The 21,398-nt window shown below is 43.4% G+C and overlaps 2 protein-coding genes across 14 annotated transcripts in view; one reads left to right on the top strand and one right to left on the bottom strand.

Annotated features, from left to right (window-relative positions):
• The window catches only part of rasal2 (RAS protein activator like 2), a 41,306-nt gene extending 36,886 nt beyond the window's left edge, over window positions 1-4,420 (top strand). For all 4 annotated transcript variants that reach the window (XM_047589786.1, XM_047589785.1, XM_047589784.1 and 1 more), the window contains 2 exons: window positions 1,065-1,152; window positions 3,553-4,420. In XM_047589786.1, coding sequence (XP_047445742.1) covers window positions 1,065-1,152; window positions 3,553-3,723 — 259 coding nt within the window. In that variant the 3' untranslated portion in view covers window positions 3,724-4,420. The remainder of the gene's footprint in view (window positions 1-1,064; window positions 1,153-3,552) is intronic.
• LOC125010895 (discs large homolog 1-like protein) overlaps window positions 4,109-21,398 on the bottom strand; it is a 56,998-nt gene continuing 39,708 nt past the window's right edge. For 7 of the 10 annotated variants that reach the window (XM_047589810.1, XM_047589816.1, XM_047589814.1 and 4 more), the window contains 16 exons: window positions 20,518-20,654; window positions 20,225-20,369; window positions 18,241-18,358; window positions 17,762-17,918; window positions 17,186-17,288; window positions 16,490-16,604; window positions 15,717-15,893; window positions 14,873-14,939; window positions 11,328-11,430; window positions 9,153-9,194; window positions 8,399-8,449; window positions 7,834-7,935; window positions 7,560-7,732; window positions 6,389-6,498; window positions 6,205-6,296; window positions 4,109-5,553 (listed from right to left, as the gene is read on the bottom strand). In XM_047589810.1, the coding sequence (XP_047445766.1) occupies window positions 5,447-5,553; window positions 6,205-6,296; window positions 6,389-6,498; window positions 7,560-7,732; window positions 7,834-7,935; window positions 8,399-8,449; window positions 9,153-9,194; window positions 11,328-11,430; window positions 14,873-14,939; window positions 15,717-15,893; window positions 16,490-16,604; window positions 17,186-17,288; window positions 17,762-17,918; window positions 18,241-18,358; window positions 20,225-20,369; window positions 20,518-20,654 (1,799 nt within the window). In that variant the 3' untranslated portion in view covers window positions 4,109-5,446. Of the gene's footprint in view, window positions 5,554-6,204; window positions 6,297-6,388; window positions 6,499-7,559; window positions 7,733-7,833; window positions 7,936-8,398; window positions 8,450-9,152; window positions 9,195-10,985; window positions 11,020-11,327; window positions 11,431-14,872; window positions 14,940-15,716; window positions 15,894-16,489; window positions 16,605-17,185; window positions 17,289-17,761; window positions 17,919-18,240; window positions 18,359-20,224; window positions 20,370-20,517; window positions 20,655-21,398 lie in introns of all 10 variants that reach the window. The other 3 variants (XM_047589811.1, XM_047589818.1, XM_047589813.1) reach the window with 2 other exon arrangements.

Here is a 21,398-nt window from a genome sequence, read left to right as displayed (position 1 = left end):
GACACACCTAGTGATACCTGGACACATCTAGTAACACCTGGACACACCTAGTAACACCTGGACACACCTAGTAACACGTAGTAACACCTGGACACACCTAGTAACACCTGGACACACCTAGTAACACGTAGTAACACCTGGACACACCTAGTAACACCTGGACACATCTAGTAACACCTGGTAACACCTGGACACACCTAGTAACACCTGGACACACCTGGACACATCTAGTAACATCTAGTAACACCTGGACACACCTAGTGACACCTGGACACATCTAGTAACACCTGGACACACCGAGTAACACCTAGTAACACCTGGACACACCTGGACACACCTAGTAACACCTGAACACACCTAGTAACACCTAGTAACACCTGGACACACCTGGACACACCTAGTAACACCTAGTAACACCTGGACACACCTAGTAACACGTAGTAACACCTGGACACACCTAGACACACCTAGTAACACCTAGTAACACCTGGACACATCTAGTAACACCTGGACACACCTGGACACATCTAGTAACACCTAGTAACACCTGGACACACCTAGTAACACCTGGACACACCTGGACACACCTGGACACACCTAGACACACCTAGACACACCTAGTAACACCTAGTAACACCTGGACACATCTAGTAACACCTGGACACACCTAGTAACACCTGGACACACCTGGACACATCTAGTAACACCTGGACACACCTAGTAACACCTGGACACACCTAGTAACACCTGGACACACCTGGACACACCTAGTAACACGTAGTAACACCTGGACACACCTAGTAACACCTGGACACACCTAGTAACACCTGGTACACACTAGTAACACCTGGACACACTACACTAGTAACACCTGGACACATCTAGTAACACCTGGTAACACCTGGACACACCTAGTAACACCTGGACACACCTGGACACATCTAGTAACATCTAGTAACACCTGGACACACCTGGACGCACCTAGTAACACCTGGACACACCTGGACACACCTGGGTGAGGGTGGAGGTGAAACCAGACCTGATGAGTGTGTGTTTGTGTTCAGGCTGATGGCGGTGGAGGAGGAGCTAAAGAGAGACCACGCTGAGATGCAGGCGGTGATAGAAGCCAAACAGAAGATCATCGATGCTCAGGTAACACACCTGATATATACACACCTGATATATACACACACCTGAGATATATACACACACCTGAGATATATACACACACCTGAGATATATACACACCTGAGATATAACACACCTGATATATACACACCTGATATATACACACACCTGAGATATATACACACACCTGAGATATATACACACACCTGAGATATATACACACACCTGAGATATATACACACCTGAGATATACACACACCTGATATATATATATACACACACCTGAGATATATACACACACCTGAGATATATACACACACCTGATATATATACACACACCTGATATATACACACACACCTGATATATACACACACCTGATATATACACACCTGATATATATATACACACACACCTGATATATACACACACACACACCTCTGTCAAACGTGAGCGTTTCATTGGCTGAATGTCCTAAAGGGGCGGAGCTCCTCCGTCCTTGTGCCGTTAAAGTTTATTGTCATCGTCTCTTCACTGGTTCCAGGTCAGTAACGGATGTGAAATTAACCAATCAGGCAAGTAGAACCTGAGGCCCCGCCCCCTCCTCCACGCTATTTATTGATTTATTGATTTAAACGCGGTCAACAGGAAGCAGCAGCACGACTCACACCTGTTCAACCGGCCAATCAGAGCACAGCAGCATGTCCAGGTGTCTCCTGAGAGACGAGACCATGTGACCAATCAATCAATGAACTGATTGATCGGTCGGTTCATCAATTAACCTTCACTGAGGACAAACGTGTCTTTTTCCACGGGACAAAATAATCCTCTTAAAAAAAAACAGCTTATTTTAGTATTTTTATTCTTTTAATCCAGTTCAGTCCTGATCAGAAATACAAACCTTTTATATCCTGATGATTGTTCCTAAAAACAAATCCCACATAATATAATATAATATAATATAATATAATATAATATAATATAATGTAATATAATATAATGTAATATAATATAATATAATATAATATGATATAATATGATATAATATAACATAACAGTGGCTTATAAAGGGTTAAAATGTTGTGTTTTTATGATCAGGGCTGAACTGGATTAAATCTTTGAAGACGTTTTTGAAGACGACAGGTTCGTCCTCTAACAGAAACGATTTAACTCTGAATATTCTCTCATTTCACTGAATCGATTGGTTCATTAATTCTTCAGAGACGACGTCCTGCAGGTGTGTTGTTGTGTTGTTGTGTTGTGCTCTCAGCTGATTTTATTTATGTTTGGCTGCAGACACTCTCACCCCTCCTCCCCCCGTCCTCCCCCCGTCCTCCCCCGTCCTCCCCCGTCCTCCCCCCGTCCTCCTACAGACAGAGACACAGAGAGAGACAGACAGAGACAGAGACAGACAGAGACAGACAGAGAGAGACAGACGGAGACAGACGGAGACGGAGACAGAGACACAGACAGAGACAGAGACGGAGACAGACACAGCTTGTTGTTCACAGCGCTGCACATCATCAGGCCGAAGGTTCAGAGTTGGACGACGTCTTCAGAGCTTCACTCACTTTTCTTTTGATCTTTTTGGGCTGATTTTATTTTTATTTTTTGCTTCCTCCCGTCGGCTCAAAACCACCCAAACCATTTAAAACATGAAGCTCTGATTCTGCTTCAGGAGAAACTACGTAACCAGACTGAGTCTAAATAACTGAGGCTTTTTCCTGAATGTTGGCGTCTCCACAGGATTAAATATAAAACCTTTATTAAAAAAAAAACTCCGTCCTCTCAACCATCTTTAACCCTCACAGCTGAAAATAGTGACTGTTAGAAGCTGTTTTTTTTTTACATAATATTTGGTGATTTTTTACAAAAAAATGTTCTAATATTTTTTTTTTGTTTTTTAAATCTGACATATAAAAAAAATCCATCAAAATCAATGTTTCTACTAATCAAGTCCAAAATAAATAAACCACAAGAAAAGTCAGCTCATATTTAGATTATTGAAAATATTTATTTATTTTTCTGTAAAATTGTTGCCATGACAACCACTTATAAAGGGTTAAAAGTCAGAAATGAATCAAATGTTAAGTTTTTATGATCAGAACTGAACTGGATTAAAAGATTTATGTAAACTAAAAAAAATGTAGAAATACACATTAACGTGCTATTTGTAGGATGTTTTTGAAATATCAAAATGTCCTAAAAATAAAACCAAAAATAAACCGGATCAGGAGCCTTTATTGTGAAGGTCCCCATTCAGAAGTCCATCTGAAAATTCAGAGATTTAAGAGTCAGTTCAGTCTGTCGTATTTTTTATAATTGAATCGTTTGTGTGGTTTTAACCCGACCGATCGTCACTTCCTGTTTGTACCTGTCAATCTGACCTCTGACCCCGCCCTCTCCCTTCCTCTCTGTCCAATCAGGAGCGTCGGATCGGCTCCCTGGACACGGCCAACTCTCGCCTGATGGCGGCGCTGACGCAGGTGAAGGATCGTTACAACCCGACGGCCAACGTCCGCAACGGCCTGTCGCCCGGCAACCCCACCAAGCTGTCAATCACTGAGAACGGCGAGTTCAAGAACAGCAGCTGCTGATGAGGGGGGCGGGGCTTGGAGCATGTCTGACTCCGCCCACCTCCATTTAAAGATGGAGGATCGATAAACGAGTGTAAATACGTTTGAGCTGTTGCGTGAACAGAGTGCGTGTGAGGAGGAAACGAACCAAAAACAAAACGGTTTTTCTAATCGACTTTTTTATTGAAGTTTTTTTTTTTTTGTTCCCCTGAAGTTTGATTTTATTTTTTTAATTTTAAACCTGACGAGTTTTTAATTTATTCCTCCTTGTTCTCGTCGATCTACTGAACAGACTCCTGTCGTCTCACCTGTCTGCTGTTATAAATAAACCACACCTGGAAAACGACAGCGCTCTGATTGGTCCCTGCGTCTCCGTGGAAACGGAAGAAGAGTCAACAGCACTTCCTGGTTTCTTGTTAAGTTTTTATTATGCTTAAAAAAGAAAATTAAAAGACAAGAAGAGGTGGTGATCGAAGAAAAAGAAAAATATATATTCAAATATCTTTATACTTTTCTATTCATATATGATTAACAATGCAAAGAAAATAATTCCCGTAGTAGTAGTAGTGCTTAAGTAAAGTTCAATATAGACTTTATTATAACAAAATAGGCAGTTTATCACCGAAGGGTTAAATATCCGTCAAAATCTCATCCAACAACAAACGTGAGCGACGGGATTCAAACCCGCGTCGTAGAGGGCGCCGGACGCTTCACCTGCGTCAAATATTCTAACGTTTATTCCCGTCAACAGCTTCCATCCGAAACAATTTAAGAAAATACGTTTTAGTAGTAAAATAATTCTCCTTCACGTTGATTCATGTCATGAAATATAGATTTTATTTTTTATTGTTAATGCGACAGAAAATTATCTCAGGATTCACATAAAAAAAATCTGGAATTTAATTTTTTTTCAATAAAGCCAAAAGTATTTTTAGCTTTATTGACATTTTTATGTTATTCTGAGATATTTTTCTGATTTATTAATAAAACATTTTACTCGTAAATAATCATGAGACTAAATTAGTACATTTCTCATTATTTAGTTTGAATCAAGTTTTCTTGTAATTATTAGAATTTATGAGAAAAGTTTTCATATTTTCTTCTGGTATTAAAATAATTTTCTGACTTTTAATGACGTTAAATCTCAGTTTCCTAATAAAAATATTTTTTTGTTTTACTCGTTGTAATTAAAGATGAAACTGATCGTTACCTGAGAACCGACAGAAAAACGCTTCGTTCCGAGCTGAAAGCGTTTTAATGTGAAGCTGCACGGCGCCCTCTAGCTGCAGAGTCCCGCAAACATCCAGCAGCAGAAACATGAGCCGAGTAAAAAAAGACGTGTTGCAATGAGCGGAGGAGGAGGAGGAGGAGGAGGTGAAGGGGCTGATGGGAAATAAACTGGTTAACATGCTGTTAAAGCTCAAACGTGCAAAGTTTTGCTTTTCGTGTCTCTCGCTTCATCCGGACGACAGACGCTGCCTGAGACTGAGGCTCCGCCCACAAACCTTTCGCCTGACGAGACAAAACCAGGAGAAAAAAAAACCCACAAACAAACAAAAAAAATAAAAAAATAAATGAAAGGAAAAAACCCAAAAGATGAAATCTGCTTCGTACGATTCTTCTTCTTCTCCCTTAAACATTAAGGAGCTGTACCGTGAGTCCGAGCTCGTTCGACCGGGACGAAAGGAAACGAATCAACAGAGTGAGAGGAGGAGAAGAAGGAGGAGGAGGAGGAGGTTCTGGTTCATAACTTCTCCTTGGACTGGACCCAGATGAACGGACCCGACTGCTCCTCGATGATCGACTTCACCTGCTCGTAGATTTCCTCCAGAGTGTCGCCCTGAACGATGGCTAATAAAACAAAACAAAACAAAACAAAGAGAGGCTGTTAGCTATTAGCTAGCATGCTAACAGCCCCCGGTCTGGACGAGACCTGGACCCAGACAGACCCAGACAGACCCAGAGGGACCCACAAAGGTTCTAGTAAAAACAGAACCAGGTTCAGCCTCCATCTGGATCAACCCAAAGAATCTGGCTCCAAAATCAATGCTAAGCTAACAGTCACCAAGGTTACAAATTAATGCTATGCTAGCAGCCACCAAGGCTACATGCTACACAGCAATGCGAAGCTAGCAGCCACCAAGGCTACATGCTGTATATCAATGCTATGCTAGCAGCCACCAAGGCTACATGCTACACAGCAATGCTAAGCTAGCAGCCACCAAGGCTACATGCTATATATCAATACTATGCTAACAGTCACCAAGGCTAAAAAATTAATGCTAAGCTAGCAGCCACCAAGGCTACGTGCTACACATAAGCTAACTGCCACTACATTAGACCATTAGATGGAGGCACCACGTGGTTCATAGTTGACGTAGAATCGTCTGAATAGATTCTAAACGACTAAAACAGAACAGACTTGTGAAATTTAAAGTTTGTCTGTGTTTCCCTCCGTTAGCCGAGGCTAACTGGTTAGCGTAGCATCGCGTAGAGCCTGACCTGTGAAATGCTCGGTGAACTCCTGCTCCAGCTTCGTGGCTCGATCGAAGGTTTTCCGTCCCTGTTCCTCCGTCAGACGTTTGTTCATCTCCCTGAAAATAAAAAATAAAAATAAAAACCCAGGTTTTTAACGGAGGACGAACCCGGAGCTAAACGTTAGAACCGGTTGTGGTGACGGACTCACATGATGTTCTCCACAGACTTGGGCTTGATGAAGATGGCGATGGGGTGGAGCTGAGCCAGCTGCAGCCTCTTGATGGCGTTTCCTGACACGTCCAGGATGCAGTGTTTCCCCTGAGGACAGTAAACGCAACACTTTGCTCCAGCTCCTCCATCATTTATTCGTCAAAAGGTTTTATATCCTGGTTTGGTTTATTATGAATCCACTGGTTCATTAATGATGATGTTCAGTTATTAAATCAATAAGTAACATTTATATCTGGTTCTTTACTTAAAAACGTTAAAGTCTGATTCTTTTCACACAGTCAATCAGTAGATACTAGACCTCAGGTATGGGATTTGATACTAGACCTCAGGTATCGGTATGGGATTTGATACTAGACCTCCGGTATCGGTATGAGATCTGACACTAGACCTCAGGTATCGGTATGTGATCTGATACTAGACCTCAGGTATCGTTTATGAGATCTGATAGCAGCCCCCAGGTATCGGTATGAGATCTGATAGCAGCCCCCAGGTATCGGTATGAGATGTGACACTAGACCTCCGGTATCGGTATGAGATCTGATACTAGACCTCAGGTATCGTTAAGGGATTTGATACTAGACCTCAGGTATCGTTAAGCGATTTGATACTAGACCTCAGGTATCGGTATGAGATCTGACACTAGACCTCCGGTATCGGTATGAGATCTGACACTAGACCTCAGGTATCGGTATGTGATCTGATACTAGACCTCAGGTATCATTAAGGGATTTGATACTAGACCTCAGGTATCGTTTATGAGATCTGATAGCAGCCCCCAGGTATCGGTATGAGATGTGACACTAGACCTCAGGTATCGGTATGAGATGTGACACTAGACCTCAGGTATCGGTAAGCGGTCTGATAGCAACCCTCAGGTATCGGTATGAGATCTGATACTAGACCTCAGGTATCGGTATGAGATCTGATACCAGCTCTCAGGTATCATTAAGAGATCTGATACCAGCCCTCAGGTATCGGTATGAGATCTGATACCAGACCCAGGTATCGGTATGAGATCTGATACCAGCCCTCAGGTTTCGTTGGGCGGTATCGTTGGGCGGTATCGTTGGGCGGTATCGTTGGGCGGTATCGTTGGGCGGTATCGTTGGGCGGTATCGTTGGGCGGTATCGTTGGGCGGTATCGGTACCTTCTCGGCCACCTCCCGGACCGACTGGACGCTCGTCCCGTACAGGTGGTTGTTGTACTGTCCGGCCTCGATGAAGCGATGGTCCTGAATGTCTTTCTCCATCTGCTCCCTGGAAACCATGAAGTGATAATCGCGGCCGTCCACCTCGTAGTCGCGCTTCGGCCGCGTCGTATCTGAGGGAATCGGACCAACACCCGTCAGTCCAGCGGACCAGGACCAGAACCAGGACCAGGACCAGGACCAGGACTTTAAACAGAGAAGGGGCGGAGCTTACGTGGGACGCAGGATCCAAACTTGTCGGGAAACTCAGAGATCAGGTCATCGTTGATCCGGTCCTTCATCGGACCGAGGATGATGACGGGACGAGTGTAGCTCACTGCAGGAGGAGGAGCAGGAGGAGGAGGAGGAGGAGCAGGAAGAGGAGGAGGAGGAGCAGGAGGAGGAAGAAAAGGAGGAGGAGGAGGAGGAAGAGGAGGAGGAGGAAGAGGAGGAAAGGAGGAGGAAGAGGAAAAGGAGGAGGAGGAGGAGGAGGAGGAGGAGGAGGAGGAGGAGGAGGAGCAGGAGGAGGAAGAAAAGGAGGAGGAGGAGGAGGAGAGGAGGAGAGGAGGAGGAAGAAGAGGAGGAGGAGGAGGAGGAGGAGGAGGAGCAGGAGGAGGAGGAAGAAGAGGAGGAGAAAGAGGAGGAGGAGGAGGAGGAAGAAGAGGAGGAGAAAGAGGAGGAGGAGGAGGAGGAGGAGGAGGTAGAGGAGGAGGAGGAGGAGGAGGAGGAGGAGGAATGAAGCTCGTTAAACGTTGCCGATGGCAGATAATTAAAGGTCAAAGGTTAAAGTCTGTTCTCACCTTCCTGCTGAACGACGGGTTCATACGAGAGAACGAACTCCTCCAGACCCCCTGCACACAGAGGACGGAGAGGTCAAAGGTCAGCGGGGGGGGGCTGAATGAGGAGGAGGGGGAGGAGTCTAAACTGTTGAGTTTAACTGACAGATTCATTCCTAATGTGTCCACCAGGGGGCGTGTGCTCCCAACAACTAGTTTAATAACGATTCCAGGAGGAAAGGAGGAAGGAGAGGAAGGAGGGGGGGGAGGAAGGGAGGAGGAGGAGGAGGGGGAGAATGGAGGAGGAGGGGGAGGAGTCTAATGTGAAGTGAACTGAAGATTCAGATAATGGTCACAGGGGGCGTGGTCCCAACAACTAGGTTTAATAACGAGGAGGAAGGAAGGAAGGAAGGAAGGGAAGGAAGGGAGGAAGGAAGAGGAAGGGAGGGAGGGAGGAAGGAAGGAAGGAAGGGAGGAAGGAAGGAGGAGGGAGGAAGGGAGGGAGGGAGGGAGGGAGGGAGGAAGGAAGGGAGGAAGGAAGGAAGGAAGGAAGGAAGGAAGGAAGGAAGGAAGGAAGGGAGGAATAAAGACATCTGACCTTCACCAACAGATCAGTTAATACTGATAATAAAGGTTTAACTTGTGATTAGCATCTCATCATTAGCGGGGAAGTTAGCGTAGCGTGTGTTAGCCTCGTTAGCATGGTTAGCCTCGTTAGCATGGTTAGCCTCGTTAGCAGGGTTAGCCTCGTTAGCAGGGTTAGCCTCGTCAGACTTACGGTAGCTACTCTCGCTATCGCTGGCGTTGGACGTCACGTGTTCTGGAATCACAACAAAACACAAACACAGCGGGTCAGAACTCCCAGAATGCTTTGCAGCGCCAGGACCAATCAGAGATCAGAGGAAACGAGCATCACCACAACCCGACCCTGCAGGAGCAACCTGAGCAACCTGAGCAACCTGAGCAATGCAACCTGAGCAACGACCATCAATGATACATAGATTTAGTTTAGTTTGACGAGTAAACGAGAAAACGCAGGAAAAGATAAAGATGATCAACAAGAGACAGAAATAAATAAATATAAATAATATATTATGTTAATTATAATAAGAAGAATAAAAACATCAGATAAAAAACTCAATAAAACCTGAAACCAAAACAAATCCTGATCTGTGACAGAGTGAGAACGTCTGTCTGAAGATCCTCGGGGGAACCTTTCATCAGCCATTACATTATGACCACCTTCCTGCCTCCTTTCTATCAGAACCAGAACCACTCGGCCCAGAACCGTGACTCTGGTTCTGATCCACTGGTTCAGAGGTCATAATGTTATGGCTGATCTGTGAATAAACCTGGAATCAGAATAAAAGGAAGGAAGGAAGGAAGGAAGGAAGGAAGAAAGGAAGGAGAGATAGGAAGGAAGGAAGGAAGGAAGGAAGGAAGGAAGTAGGAAGGAAGGAAGTAAGGAAGGAAGGAAGGAAGGAGGAAGAAGGAGGTAAGGAAGGAAGGAGGAAGAGAGTAAGGAAGGAAGGAGAAGGAGAATGTAGGAAGGAAGGAAGGAAGGAGAGATAGGAAGGAAGGAAGGAAGAAGGAAGGAAGGAAGGAAGGAAGGAAGGAAGGAAGGAGAGAAGGAAGGAAGGAAGGAAGGAAGGAAGAAGGAAGGAAGGAAGGAAGGAAGGGAGAGATGTAGGAAGGAAGGAAGGAAGGAAAGAAGGAAGAAAGGAAGGAGAGATAGGAAGGAAGGAAGGAAGGAAGGAAGGAAGGAAGGAAGGAAGGAAGGGAGGAGAGATGTAGGAAGGAAGGAAGGAAGGAAGGAAGAAGGAAGGAGAGATAGGAAGGAAGGAAGGAAGGAAGGAAGGAAGGAAGGGAGTAAGGAAGGAAGGAGGGAGAGATGTAGGAAGGAAGGAAGGAAGGAAAGAAGGAAGAAAGGAAGGAGAGATAGGAAGGAAGGAAGGGAGGAAGGAAGGAGAGATGAAGGGAGGAAGGAAGGAAGGAAGGAAGGAAGGAAGGAAGGAGAGATGTAGGTAGGAAGGAAGGAAGGAAGGAAGGAAGGAAGGAAGGAAGGAAGGAGAGATAGGAAGGAAGGAAGGAAGGAAGGAAGGAAGGAAGGAAGGAAGGAGAGATGAAGGGAGGAAGGGAGGAAGGAAATAAGGAAGGAGAGATGTAGGAAGGAAGGAAGGAAGGAAGGAGAGATGTAGGTAGGAAGAAGGGAAGGAAGGAAGGAGAGATGTAGGTAGGAAGGAAGGAAGGAAGGAAGGAAGGAGAGATGAAGGGAGGAAGGGAGGAAGGAAGGAAGGAGAGATGTAGGTAGGAAGGAAGGAAGGAAGGAGAGATGAAGGGAGGAAGGGAGGAAGGAAGGAGAGATGAAGGGAGGAAGGGAGGAAGGAAGGAGAGATGAAGGTAGGAAGGAAGGAAGGAAGGAAGGAAGGAAGGAGAGATGAAGGGAGGAAGGGAGGAAGGAAGGAAGGAAGGCAACGTTTAAGTCCTCATTGGTTGATGGTGGTGGAGACCCAGGGGGCTGATGGGAGTTTTTTTGGGGGGGTGGGGGTTGAAGGGGTGAGTCTCGGTGGGGGTGTGGGGGTGTGGTTTGGGTGGGGGGGGAGGGACTTACTGTTGCCTCTGGTTATGACGTCATCGCCGTTGTCCTGCGTCGGCCGAGAACAACGAGGAAGGAAAACAACCAGAGAAACAAAGTTACTGTGTTACAGCGACAGAGGCAGAGAGCAGCCGGTCGCCACGGCGACCGGGCGGCCATCTTGGCTCCAAACCGGAATGGCCCGGGCCCCGTCGCCGTGACAACCGGTGCATCACCTGCAGCAACGCCAGGGTCAGCTGATCTCCCGTCCTGTCGCCGACCAATCGCGTCTCAGACCGACGCCCCTTTCCTATGAAGCCCCGCCCCTTTCCTATGAAGCCCCGCCCCTTTTCTCAGCCACGTCGCTCTGGTACTTACGGTCGGCGTCGCTGGTCTCCTGTTCGCTCGCCGCCTCTTTGCTCTTGTAGAACGGAAACTTTCGGGTAAAGAGGTTCTTTTTACGCTTGTCATTGAGAGACTGCTGAGGAGGAGGAACAGGAGGAGGAGGAGGAGGAGGAGGAGTGATGGAATAAAACAAAGAGAGAGGAGGAAGGAGCAATGAGGGAGGCTGATGATAAAAAATATCTTTGGAGCCAGAACCACAGAGTTCATCATCACCTGTATGAACAGGTAACCGGCGTTTCTATGGTAACAGTGAAGGCAGCAGGAGGAGGAGGAGGTGGAGGTGGAGGTGGAGGAGGAGGAGGAGGAGGAGGTGGAGGAGGACATGCTGAAGGGGACATGCAGTAGAGAGGAGCTGAACTATGGAGGAGGTTTAGTGCCAGAGTCTAAATAAATGAATAAAACCTGTTTTATATCTGAGGTCTAATTATTTAAATCAGAAAAAATCATTTATTTAATTAATGACTAAAGTTAAATAAGAATAAATGCCACAATTTGGAGAATTTTTCTTCAAGAAACAATTTTGTGAAAAAGTAAAATAAATAAATTTAAATAAATAACAGAAGAAGAGATTAAAGTTTAAAATCTGAAGTTTAAATATAAGATATTAAAGTAACAACAACAGTTTTTGTTTTGAAGATGTAATTTGAGAAATAATTATGTGAAAAAGTCACATTTAAGATCAGAATAAAAACCAGGTTAAAGCTTTAAATCCAGCCAGAAGTTTGATTTAAAATGTGAAGTTAAAGTTCATTTAATCCTTTTAACAGACTCTTAATGATCTAAAATAAAAACGTCTCTAAACCTTTTAGTTGTAAACTAATTAACCTCCATCACTGCGTTGGTTAAATCATTTTATTTGTCTCATTGATGAATCGTTGTTTCTGCAGAATAAACATTAAAGTGTTTTTAATGGGACACGTTTAAATCTGATGCGACACAAAATCCTAAAATATGAAGCGTTCAAGTCAAATCTTTAGATAAAATAACTGGACCTGATTATTTCCAGGTGTGAGGAGGAGGAGCAGGAGGAGGAGGAGGAGGAGCAGGAGGAGCAGGAGGAGGAGGAGGAGGAGTCAGATCAATAGTCCTGTTCTCAGGGGACTAGTTCTACCTGGTTCTGGTTCTGTCCACATGTCTCTGCTGCAGGACAGAGGACGGTTTCTACTTCCTACTGATAAAACCATGAAAACACATGAATGGATTTAATGGTTTCATCCCTGGTTTAAACGTCTCCGTCACTAAACGTCCTCCAGAGACGAGACACGAGACAGAAAGAAGAAGCAGAGACAATGAAAACGTCCCAGATTCACACGGATAAAGATCAGAATCCAGATTCACACGGATAAAGATCAGAATCCAGATTCACACGGATAAAGATCAGGATCCAGATTCACACAGATAAAGATCAGAATCCAGATTCACACGGATAAAGATCAGGATCCAGATTCACACGGATAAAGATCAGGATCCAGATTCACACGGATAAAGATCAGGATCCAGATTCACACGGATAAAGATCAGAATCCAGATTCACACGGATAAAGATCAGAATCCAGATTCACACGGATAAAGATCAGGATCCAGATTCACACGGATAAAGATCAGGATCCAGATTCAGACGGATAAAGATCAGGATCCAGATTCACACGGATAAAGATCAGGATCCAGATTCACACGGATAAAGATCAGGATCCAGATTCACACGGATAAAGATCAGGATCCAGATTCACACGGATAAAGATCAGGTGAGAACTAGTCCCGCGTGAATGAGGCTAAAGTGAAGCTGTTCACTCTGTATGAGGAGGAGAGAGAGAGAGAGAGAGAGAGAGAGAGAGAGAGAGAGGGAGGGAGGAAGAGGGGAGGAGGGGGGAGGGGAAGAGGGAGGAGTCATGCGTGTTGTTGCTCCTCCCCCTTGTTAGGGGGCGGGGCTGCAGAGCGACGTGACGCGATTTAAAGGAGGCGCTGCTGAAAACGTCTCATGCTGTTAAACACTTCGTTAGTCAGACGTTAGTAGGTGGAGATCAGCTGACAGCGGCAACAACAACAACAACAACAACAACAACAACAACAACATCATCATCATCATCAGCAGCAGCAGCTCAGGCCTCTGGGCCTTGTAGTTCCTTTCTACTGGTAGCCTAGCAACGCCTAAAAGGACTACACATCGTTAGCCTAATAGCATAATTACCATAATGTATCAATAAAACTAAAAGATTTACTTTATCATCATTTTTGTTTTTAGTCTGGTTTTAAAAGATTAACGTCTAATTTAAAATCTCTAACTGTTTTTGCTGCTTGTTGACAGACCGTCCTCCTGTTAGCGTAGCCTGTTAGCGTAGCCTGTTAGCGTGACAGCCGTTAGCGGAGCAGTCTGTCTCAAACTTTAAACATTTATAAAGTTTCACTGATTCAAATCCAAAGTTTCACAACATTTTCACCAACATGTTCGTGGCTGTTTTCACTTTTGTCTTTTTAGAAACTGACTCGTCAAATAAAAACATCAAAGATAAAATAAGATTTAATTTAAAAAAAGGTTTATTTTAAGTAAGAAGTTAACAGATGTGTGATGTTTAATTTAGACCAATGATACAGCTGTTTATTAATAATCTGATTAAATGTGATAATCTGATTAATGTGATAATCTGATTAATGTGATAATCTATTTGTTGATAATCTGAATAATGTGATAATCTGATTAAATGTGATAATCTATTAATGTTGATAATCTATTGTGATAATCTGATTAATGTGATAATCTGATTAATGTGATAATCTAGTTGTTGATATCGATTTATGTGATAATAGGATGTGATAATCTGATTAATGTGATAATCTGATTAATGTGATAATCTAGTTGTTGATAATCTGATTAAATGTGATAATCTGATTAATGTGATAATCTAGTTGTTGATAATCTGAATAATGTGATAATCTGATTAAATGTGATAATCTGATTAAATGTGATAATCTGATTAATGTGATAATCTAGTTGTTGATAATCTGATTAATGTGATAATCTGATTAATGTGATAATCTAGTTGTTGATAATCTGATTAATGTGATAATCTAGTTGTTGATAATCTGATTAATGTGATAATCTGATTAATGTGATAATCTGATTAATGTGATAATCTAGTTGTTGATAATCTGATTAATGTGATAATCTGATTAATGTGATAATCTAGTTGTTGATAATCTGATTAAATGTGATAATCTGATTAATGTGATAATCTAGTTGTTGATAATCTGATTAATGTGATAATCTGATTAAATGTGATAATCTGATTAATGTGATAATCTAGTTGTTGATAATCTTGTGTAATACATATTTTTAAAGATGTGTTTTTATAATTTTGTGTATTTTCAGTATTTAACATTTTATCTCTATTTCAAATCTCTGTAAATAATATATTTTGTGTTTTTGCACTGAAAGGAAAAACTCATTATAGAATAAAAGGTTTTTATTCTGTTCTGCTTTAAATTGATCATGTGACTGAAGGACATGAAGAAGAACTCACCCCTCGGTCTCTGGACTTGGCGTTAAACTTCACCGTCTTTAACCGCGCTCTCTCCTTCTTCTCCACCCTGAGGACACAAGGACACAAGGACAGAGGACACAAGGATAGAGGACACAAGGACACGAGGACACAGGGACACAAGGATAGAGGACACGAGGACACGAGGACACAAGGACACAAGGACAGAGATCAGCACAGATGATCTGAAGATGAACCACAGCCCTGATCCTGATTCTGTGTTGTTGTTGTTGTCATTGTTGTTGTGTTGTGTGTCGTTGTGGTTGTTGTTGTGTTGTTGTGTCGATGTTGTCGTTGTTGTTGTGTTGATGTTATCGTTGTTGTGTCGATGTTGTCGTTGTTGTTGTGTTGTGTGTCGTTGTGGTTGTTGTTGTGTTGTTGTGTCGATGTTGTCGTTGTTGTTGTTGTTGTTGTGTCGATGTTGTCGTTGTTGTTGTGTTGATGTTATCGTTGTTGTGTCGATGTTGTCGTTGTTGTTGTGTTGTCGTTGTTGTGTTGTTGTTGCGTTGTTGTTGTTGTGTTGTTGTGTTGTCATTGTTGTCATTGTTGTCGTTGTGTAGTCGTTGTTGTTATGTCGATGTTGTCGTTGTTGTGTTGTCGTTGTTGTTATGTCGATGTTGTCGTTGATGTGTTGTCGTTGTGTCGATGTTGTCGTTGTTGTTGTGTTGATGTCGTTGTTGTTGTGTTGATGTTATCGTTGTTGTGTCGATGTTGTCGTTGTTGTGTTGTCGTTGTTGTTATGTTGATGTTGTCGTTGTTGTTGTGTAGATGTTGCCGTTGTTGTGTTGTTGTTGTTGTTGTCGTTGTGTAGTCGTTGTGTACTGACCGTCTCTTGCTGGGGATGACCCCCACCTCCTCCACCTCCCCCTGAGCCGTCAGCTGTCTCGCCTGCCACCACTCGTCGTCGGAGGCGTTGACCACGTGGAGAATGTCCCCGAACTTGAAGTTGAGTCCCTGGCTGGGGAGACCCGAGTCCCGGGTCTTATCGTAGTCGAACAGAGCTCTGCACCACAACAACAACAACAACAACAACAACAACAACAACAACAACATGAACCAGAAACTCATGAGGACATTTTTATTGGGTTCAGTTAAATAGTGGGCGGAGCCTGAGCTCTGCAACGGTACTGCACGCTTTTATTTTGAAGGAGTGGTTTTATTTTGACTCCTGACTCCATAAAAGTCTGTTCACCAGCAGAAAGTTTATTTTGAAAGGGTTGCTATACTTTCAAAATAAAGGTTTAAATATCAAAGAGACTAAAGAGCTTTAAACTGAACTTAAATACAAATAATGATGTTATTAAAGTTAAATATTAAACTTAACTATTCAATAGTTCAGATAAAAAGTGAATTAACTAATAAATAAATAAGTGAGTAAATAAATTTAAAAATAATAAATGTTTCCTTTGATAGTAAAATAAACACTGATTATCTTTTAATTAATTAAATTAAAATCATGTAACAATTAATTAAAACTTTAAACCAGAGCAGAGATATTTTCAGCACATTTAAATAAATGAATGAATAAATGAATGAATTGGTTGGAAGGATTCTGGTCGTCTAACGTAACAATGATAATGTAAATAAAGTGAGACGTACCGGACGTACAGGGACCTTTTCTGGCTGGTTCTCAGGGACCCGGAGCCAGAACTGATGCTGCTGTTCATCATCTGTTCCCTCAGGTCGTGGATCTTTGCCTCGAACCGACTGTATTCTGAAACCAGGAGAACATAGAACATAAATAAAAATAAATATAAATAAACCTGAGTCAGCTCCACTAAAGTCACTGAGTCTGTTTATTGGGACTTTACTTTGTAATTTTATTTATTTTATTAATTATCTATCTGCCAATATGTTGGTATTTTCTGTTTTATCGTTTATCTTTTACACTCCTGTTGTTTTTCTGTAATTTATTTATTGTTGGATAAATAAAGGTTTTTCATCCTAATTCTGAATAAATCACTGATCTGCTACACTTCAAAATAAAAGTTAATTTAATTATAGTGAAGCCATAAAAATCTCTCTTCTTCTTATTTTATTACTTTTAATGTGATTTTATTTAATTATTTAACCTTCATGTTAAAGCTGATTAACAGTTGTTAGTTTCATGTGCGTGTGTGTCTGTGTGTGTCTGTGTGTGTGTCTGTGTGTGTCTGTGTGTGTGTCTGTGTGTGTCTGTGTGTGTCCGTGTGTGTGTTGTGTGTGTGTGTGTCTGTGTGTGTCTGTGTGTGTCTGTGTGTGTCCGTGTGTGTCTGTGTGTGTGTGTCTGTGTGTGTCCGTGTGTGTGCGTCGCACCCTCCGGCCTGTAGTGGGCGATGATGGTCACGGTCTGACCCGCGTTCTTCAGGGCGGCGGCTGCTTGTTCATGAGTCGCGTTCCTCAGGTCGACTCCGTTCACCTGGAACCAAACAACTATTAGTGTTATTAACGGAGGAGACAGAGCTGCTGCCCCTGGTGGACGGAGGCTGAACTACAGCTCATAACATTAGAGGGGTGTGTGTGTGTGTGTTGTGTGTGTTGTGTATATGTATATGTGTTGTGTGTTGTGTTGTGTATATGTGTGTATATGTGTGGTGTATATGTGTGTATATGTGTTGTGTATATGTGTGTATATGTGTTGTGTATATGTGTGTTGTGTTGTGTATATGTGTGTATATGTGTTGTGTATATGTGTGTTGTGTTGTGTATATGTGTGTATATGTGTTGTGTATATGTGTGTTGTGTTGTGTATATGTGTGTTGTGTTGCGTATATATGTGTTGTGTATATGTGTGTTGTGTTGTGTATGTGTGTTGTGTTGTGTTGTGTATATGTGTGTTGTGTTGTGTATGTGTGTTGTGTTGTGTATGTGTGTTGTGTTGTGTATACGCACAGAGACCAGCCGGTCGCCCTTCCTCAGTTCTCCGCACAGATCAGCTGGGCCTCCTGCCAGGATGAAGGAGATGAAGATTCCTTCTCCGTCTTCTCCGCCCACGATGTTGAAGCCCAAACCCGTGGCTCCTCGATGCAGAACCACCTTCCTGGGTTCCCTGGACACACACACACACACAGACACACACACACACACAGACACACACGCGCACACACGCGCACACACACAGACACACACAGACACACACAGACACACACGGACACACACAGACACACACACACACACACAGACACACACGCACAGACACACAGACACACACACACACACAGACACACACAGACACACACAGAAACACACACACACACAGACACACAGACACACACACACACAGACAGTAAATCACTTGCAGAACCAGAACCAGAACCAGAACCATGTCCTAATGAATGAATGAAGATCAGGAGGAGGGGGCGGAGTCTCACCTGGTGACGTCATCATCTCCCAGCATGCTCTTGGGCGTGGGTGAGTAACGTCCTGAGGAGGCCGGTGGGGGGAGGAAGCTGGGGGGGCTGATATGGTTCTCCATGTGTTGAGAGAAGGCTGGAGGAGAACCAGGAGGAGAACCAGGAGAACCAGGAGAACCAGGAGGAGAACCAGGAGAACCAGGAGGAGAACCAGGAGAACCAGGAGGAGAACCAGGAGGAGAACCAGGAGAACCAGGGGGAGAACCAGGAGGAGAACCAGGAGGAGAACCAGGAGGAGAACCAGGGGGAGAACCAGGAGGAGAACCAGGGGGAGAACCAGGGGGAGAACCAGGAGGAGAACCAGGGGGAGAACCAGGGGGAGAGAACAGATTAAAACACTTTCTTTTTAACGGAGTCTCTGTTTTATTTGGAACCAATAACTGAATCACGTCCTCTGATATTTTAACAAGTTAAAACCTTATGAAATAAACGATTCACTCAACATCTCATAGACATTTATTTAAATTTATTTATGTCTCAATTGTTCCTGAATCACTACAGGAGCAAATATAAAGGCTCAATATTTAAACCTGAGATATGAGAATATATGAGAATTAATGACTTCAATGTTTAAGGATCCTGTTATTTATGAATCATTTGTTAATGAGTCTGTTACAGAAAAACCCACGGTTTGTTTGTCTGACAGCTCCTTAAATGATTGACAGCTCCTTAAATGATTGACAGCTCCCTGAATGATTGACAGCTCCCTGAGTGATTGACAGCTCCGTGAATGATGGACAGCTCTCTGAATGATTGACAGCTCTCTGAATGATTGACAGCTCCCTGAATGATTGACAGCTCCCTGAATGATGGACAGCTCTCTGAATGATTGACAGCTCCTTAAATGATTGACAGCTCTCTGAATGATTGACAGCTCCCTGAGTGATTGACAGCTCCGTGAATGATTGACAGCTCTCTGAATGATTGACAGCTCTCTGAATGATTGACAGCTCCCTGGACGCTGTCATGGTGAAGGTGTTGCTACGTGTCACAGATATTAGCAGGTGTTGGTGACTGTGGAACATGTTTCTCCTGTTTTCAGTTCAGTCCTTTATGTTCATTCTTCAGTAAGAACATGTTTTATATGGCTCCATTCACACACCTGGACTTAATAAAGAGTTTTTAGTCGTCAGAGTCGTGTATTAGAGAGAGAGGGCGGAGCATCTGATCGTCCCTCTCTGCTGATTGGTTCTGAGCTGGTCACATGTTTTCACATCTAACCAATATTCACCCAGAGAGAAGCAGCAATAACAGAGAATAAAGTGGATCAGGAAAGATGAGAAACTCCAGCGTTTATCGAGCAGAAGATTAAAAGGAAGAACTGGACGTCAGCTGGTTTCTCTCTATTATGTGATGAGGTAAATGTCAATGTCTCTCTTTGACGTTTGTTAAGATTTTATATAGAAAAATAAAGTCACACCATCATTAATGTGAACCTTGATCTCAGAAACACCACTTTACACATGAATGAAGTCTGAAGTTAGCCTAGCTCTATGGTAGCCTTATGCTAGCTCTATGCTAGCCTTATGCTAGTCTTATGCTAGCTAGTTATTTAGACTAAAGGCTTAGTAACTTTACCTCGGTTACTACTAGGCTATTATGGCTAAGTGCTAATGCTATAATGCTAATACTAAATAACAGTGAGACTAGTTTAATAGTATTTATAGTTTTTCTGAGTAATTTGAACCTTTTAACGGTGATGGATGAACACGGAGGCTGAGGAGAAGCTAAACACAGCTCCATGACTGACGAGGTGATTTTACAGCTCATTTAAGATATTTAAAGGAAGGAGACACTGGATATTTAAGCCTTTTACATATTAATTAAACATGGCGCCTGGTTTGAGTTGTTCAGACTGTCTGATATACGTCGCAGTGTTTCTCTGATGTGAGGGTGTTATGCTGTGATGCTCTGCAGTGGCTGTAGATCCGTGGTCACTCACAGTTGGTGAGGTCGGGGGGAGCGAAGCCGTCGTTCATGAAGACACTGTTGGGTTTAGCCACTTTCAAGTAGACCACGTCTGGAGTGTTTTTCAAGGCAGTGACGGCGTGTTCATGGCTCACCTCCTCCAGACAAGAACTGTTCACCTGGACCCAGAGACCACAGCGTTTACAGCAGAGACCGGGACCAGTCCGGCCTCATTCAATGTCCAACATGTCCTGAATATCTGCTTAATACACGATATTTAATGAGGTCACGGCGTGAGTCTACATCAGAGGTGTGATGAGTCCTTACAGCCAGTAGCTTGTCTCCGATCTGCAGCCTCCCGTCTTTATGTGCAGCTCCACCTTCAATGATCTTGGTGACGTAGATGCTGTTGTCTCCTGGGATGTGCTGGTTCCCGACGCCTCCCGCTATACTGAAGCCGAGACCTGAGACACAGAGACACAGAGACACAGAGACACGGGGGGACGGACGAAGACCAGAGACAGTAAATAAATACAACTCCACCATTTTCCTTTAATTAATCCAACTCTCTGCTGCTCCACCAGCTACACAGACGCGTTGGATCATACACTGGACTCATTTTAAATAAGGTCCCACAGTTACAGAGCCGTTGTCATGGCAACTGGCCGTCGTCATGATGTCACTTCCTGTTTCCTATAGCGTCAAATAACTAAACTGAAACTCATCCTGAAAAGTTGACACTTGAACGTTGATCAACATTATATCAACTACTGAAAAAGGACAGAAACCATCCGTCGTTGGTTCAGCCCAAACCCCGCCCACTAACATGAAAGGGGTGGAGCTTATGACCTGGACTTCAGCCGGCCACCAGGTGGAGCTCTACTAGCGCCATTGGCGTTCGTGAACAGCATTTATTGACCCAGAGAGAGACAGTTTTGGGTGTCGGTCCTGTGTCCTGAGGCTGAAACGATGCACAGACATAGTGCAGCATGTTTCACGTTTCCACGGAAACCGAGGGTTGTGAATAATCAGGAACAGATGACAGATGAATAATGTCCATGTTTGTCAAAGTGAGAGATCAGTCGTGTGTGATCCAGTAGGAAATTCATCTGGACTGATGAGGTTGTGTCTGTTTTTGTTCTGAATATTTTATATAATATTTTAAAGGAACGTCTACGTCCATCTTGTTTTTAGATCAGGTCTGCGTC

The sequence above is a fragment of the Mugil cephalus genome, chromosome 7, assembly GCF_022458985.1.
Source record: "Mugil cephalus isolate CIBA_MC_2020 chromosome 7, CIBA_Mcephalus_1.1, whole genome shotgun sequence".
Taxonomy (NCBI): domain Eukaryota; kingdom Metazoa; phylum Chordata; class Actinopteri; order Mugiliformes; family Mugilidae; genus Mugil; species Mugil cephalus.
Note: the sequence above shows the minus strand (reverse complement) of the source record. Positions and strands in the feature narration are given on the sequence as shown.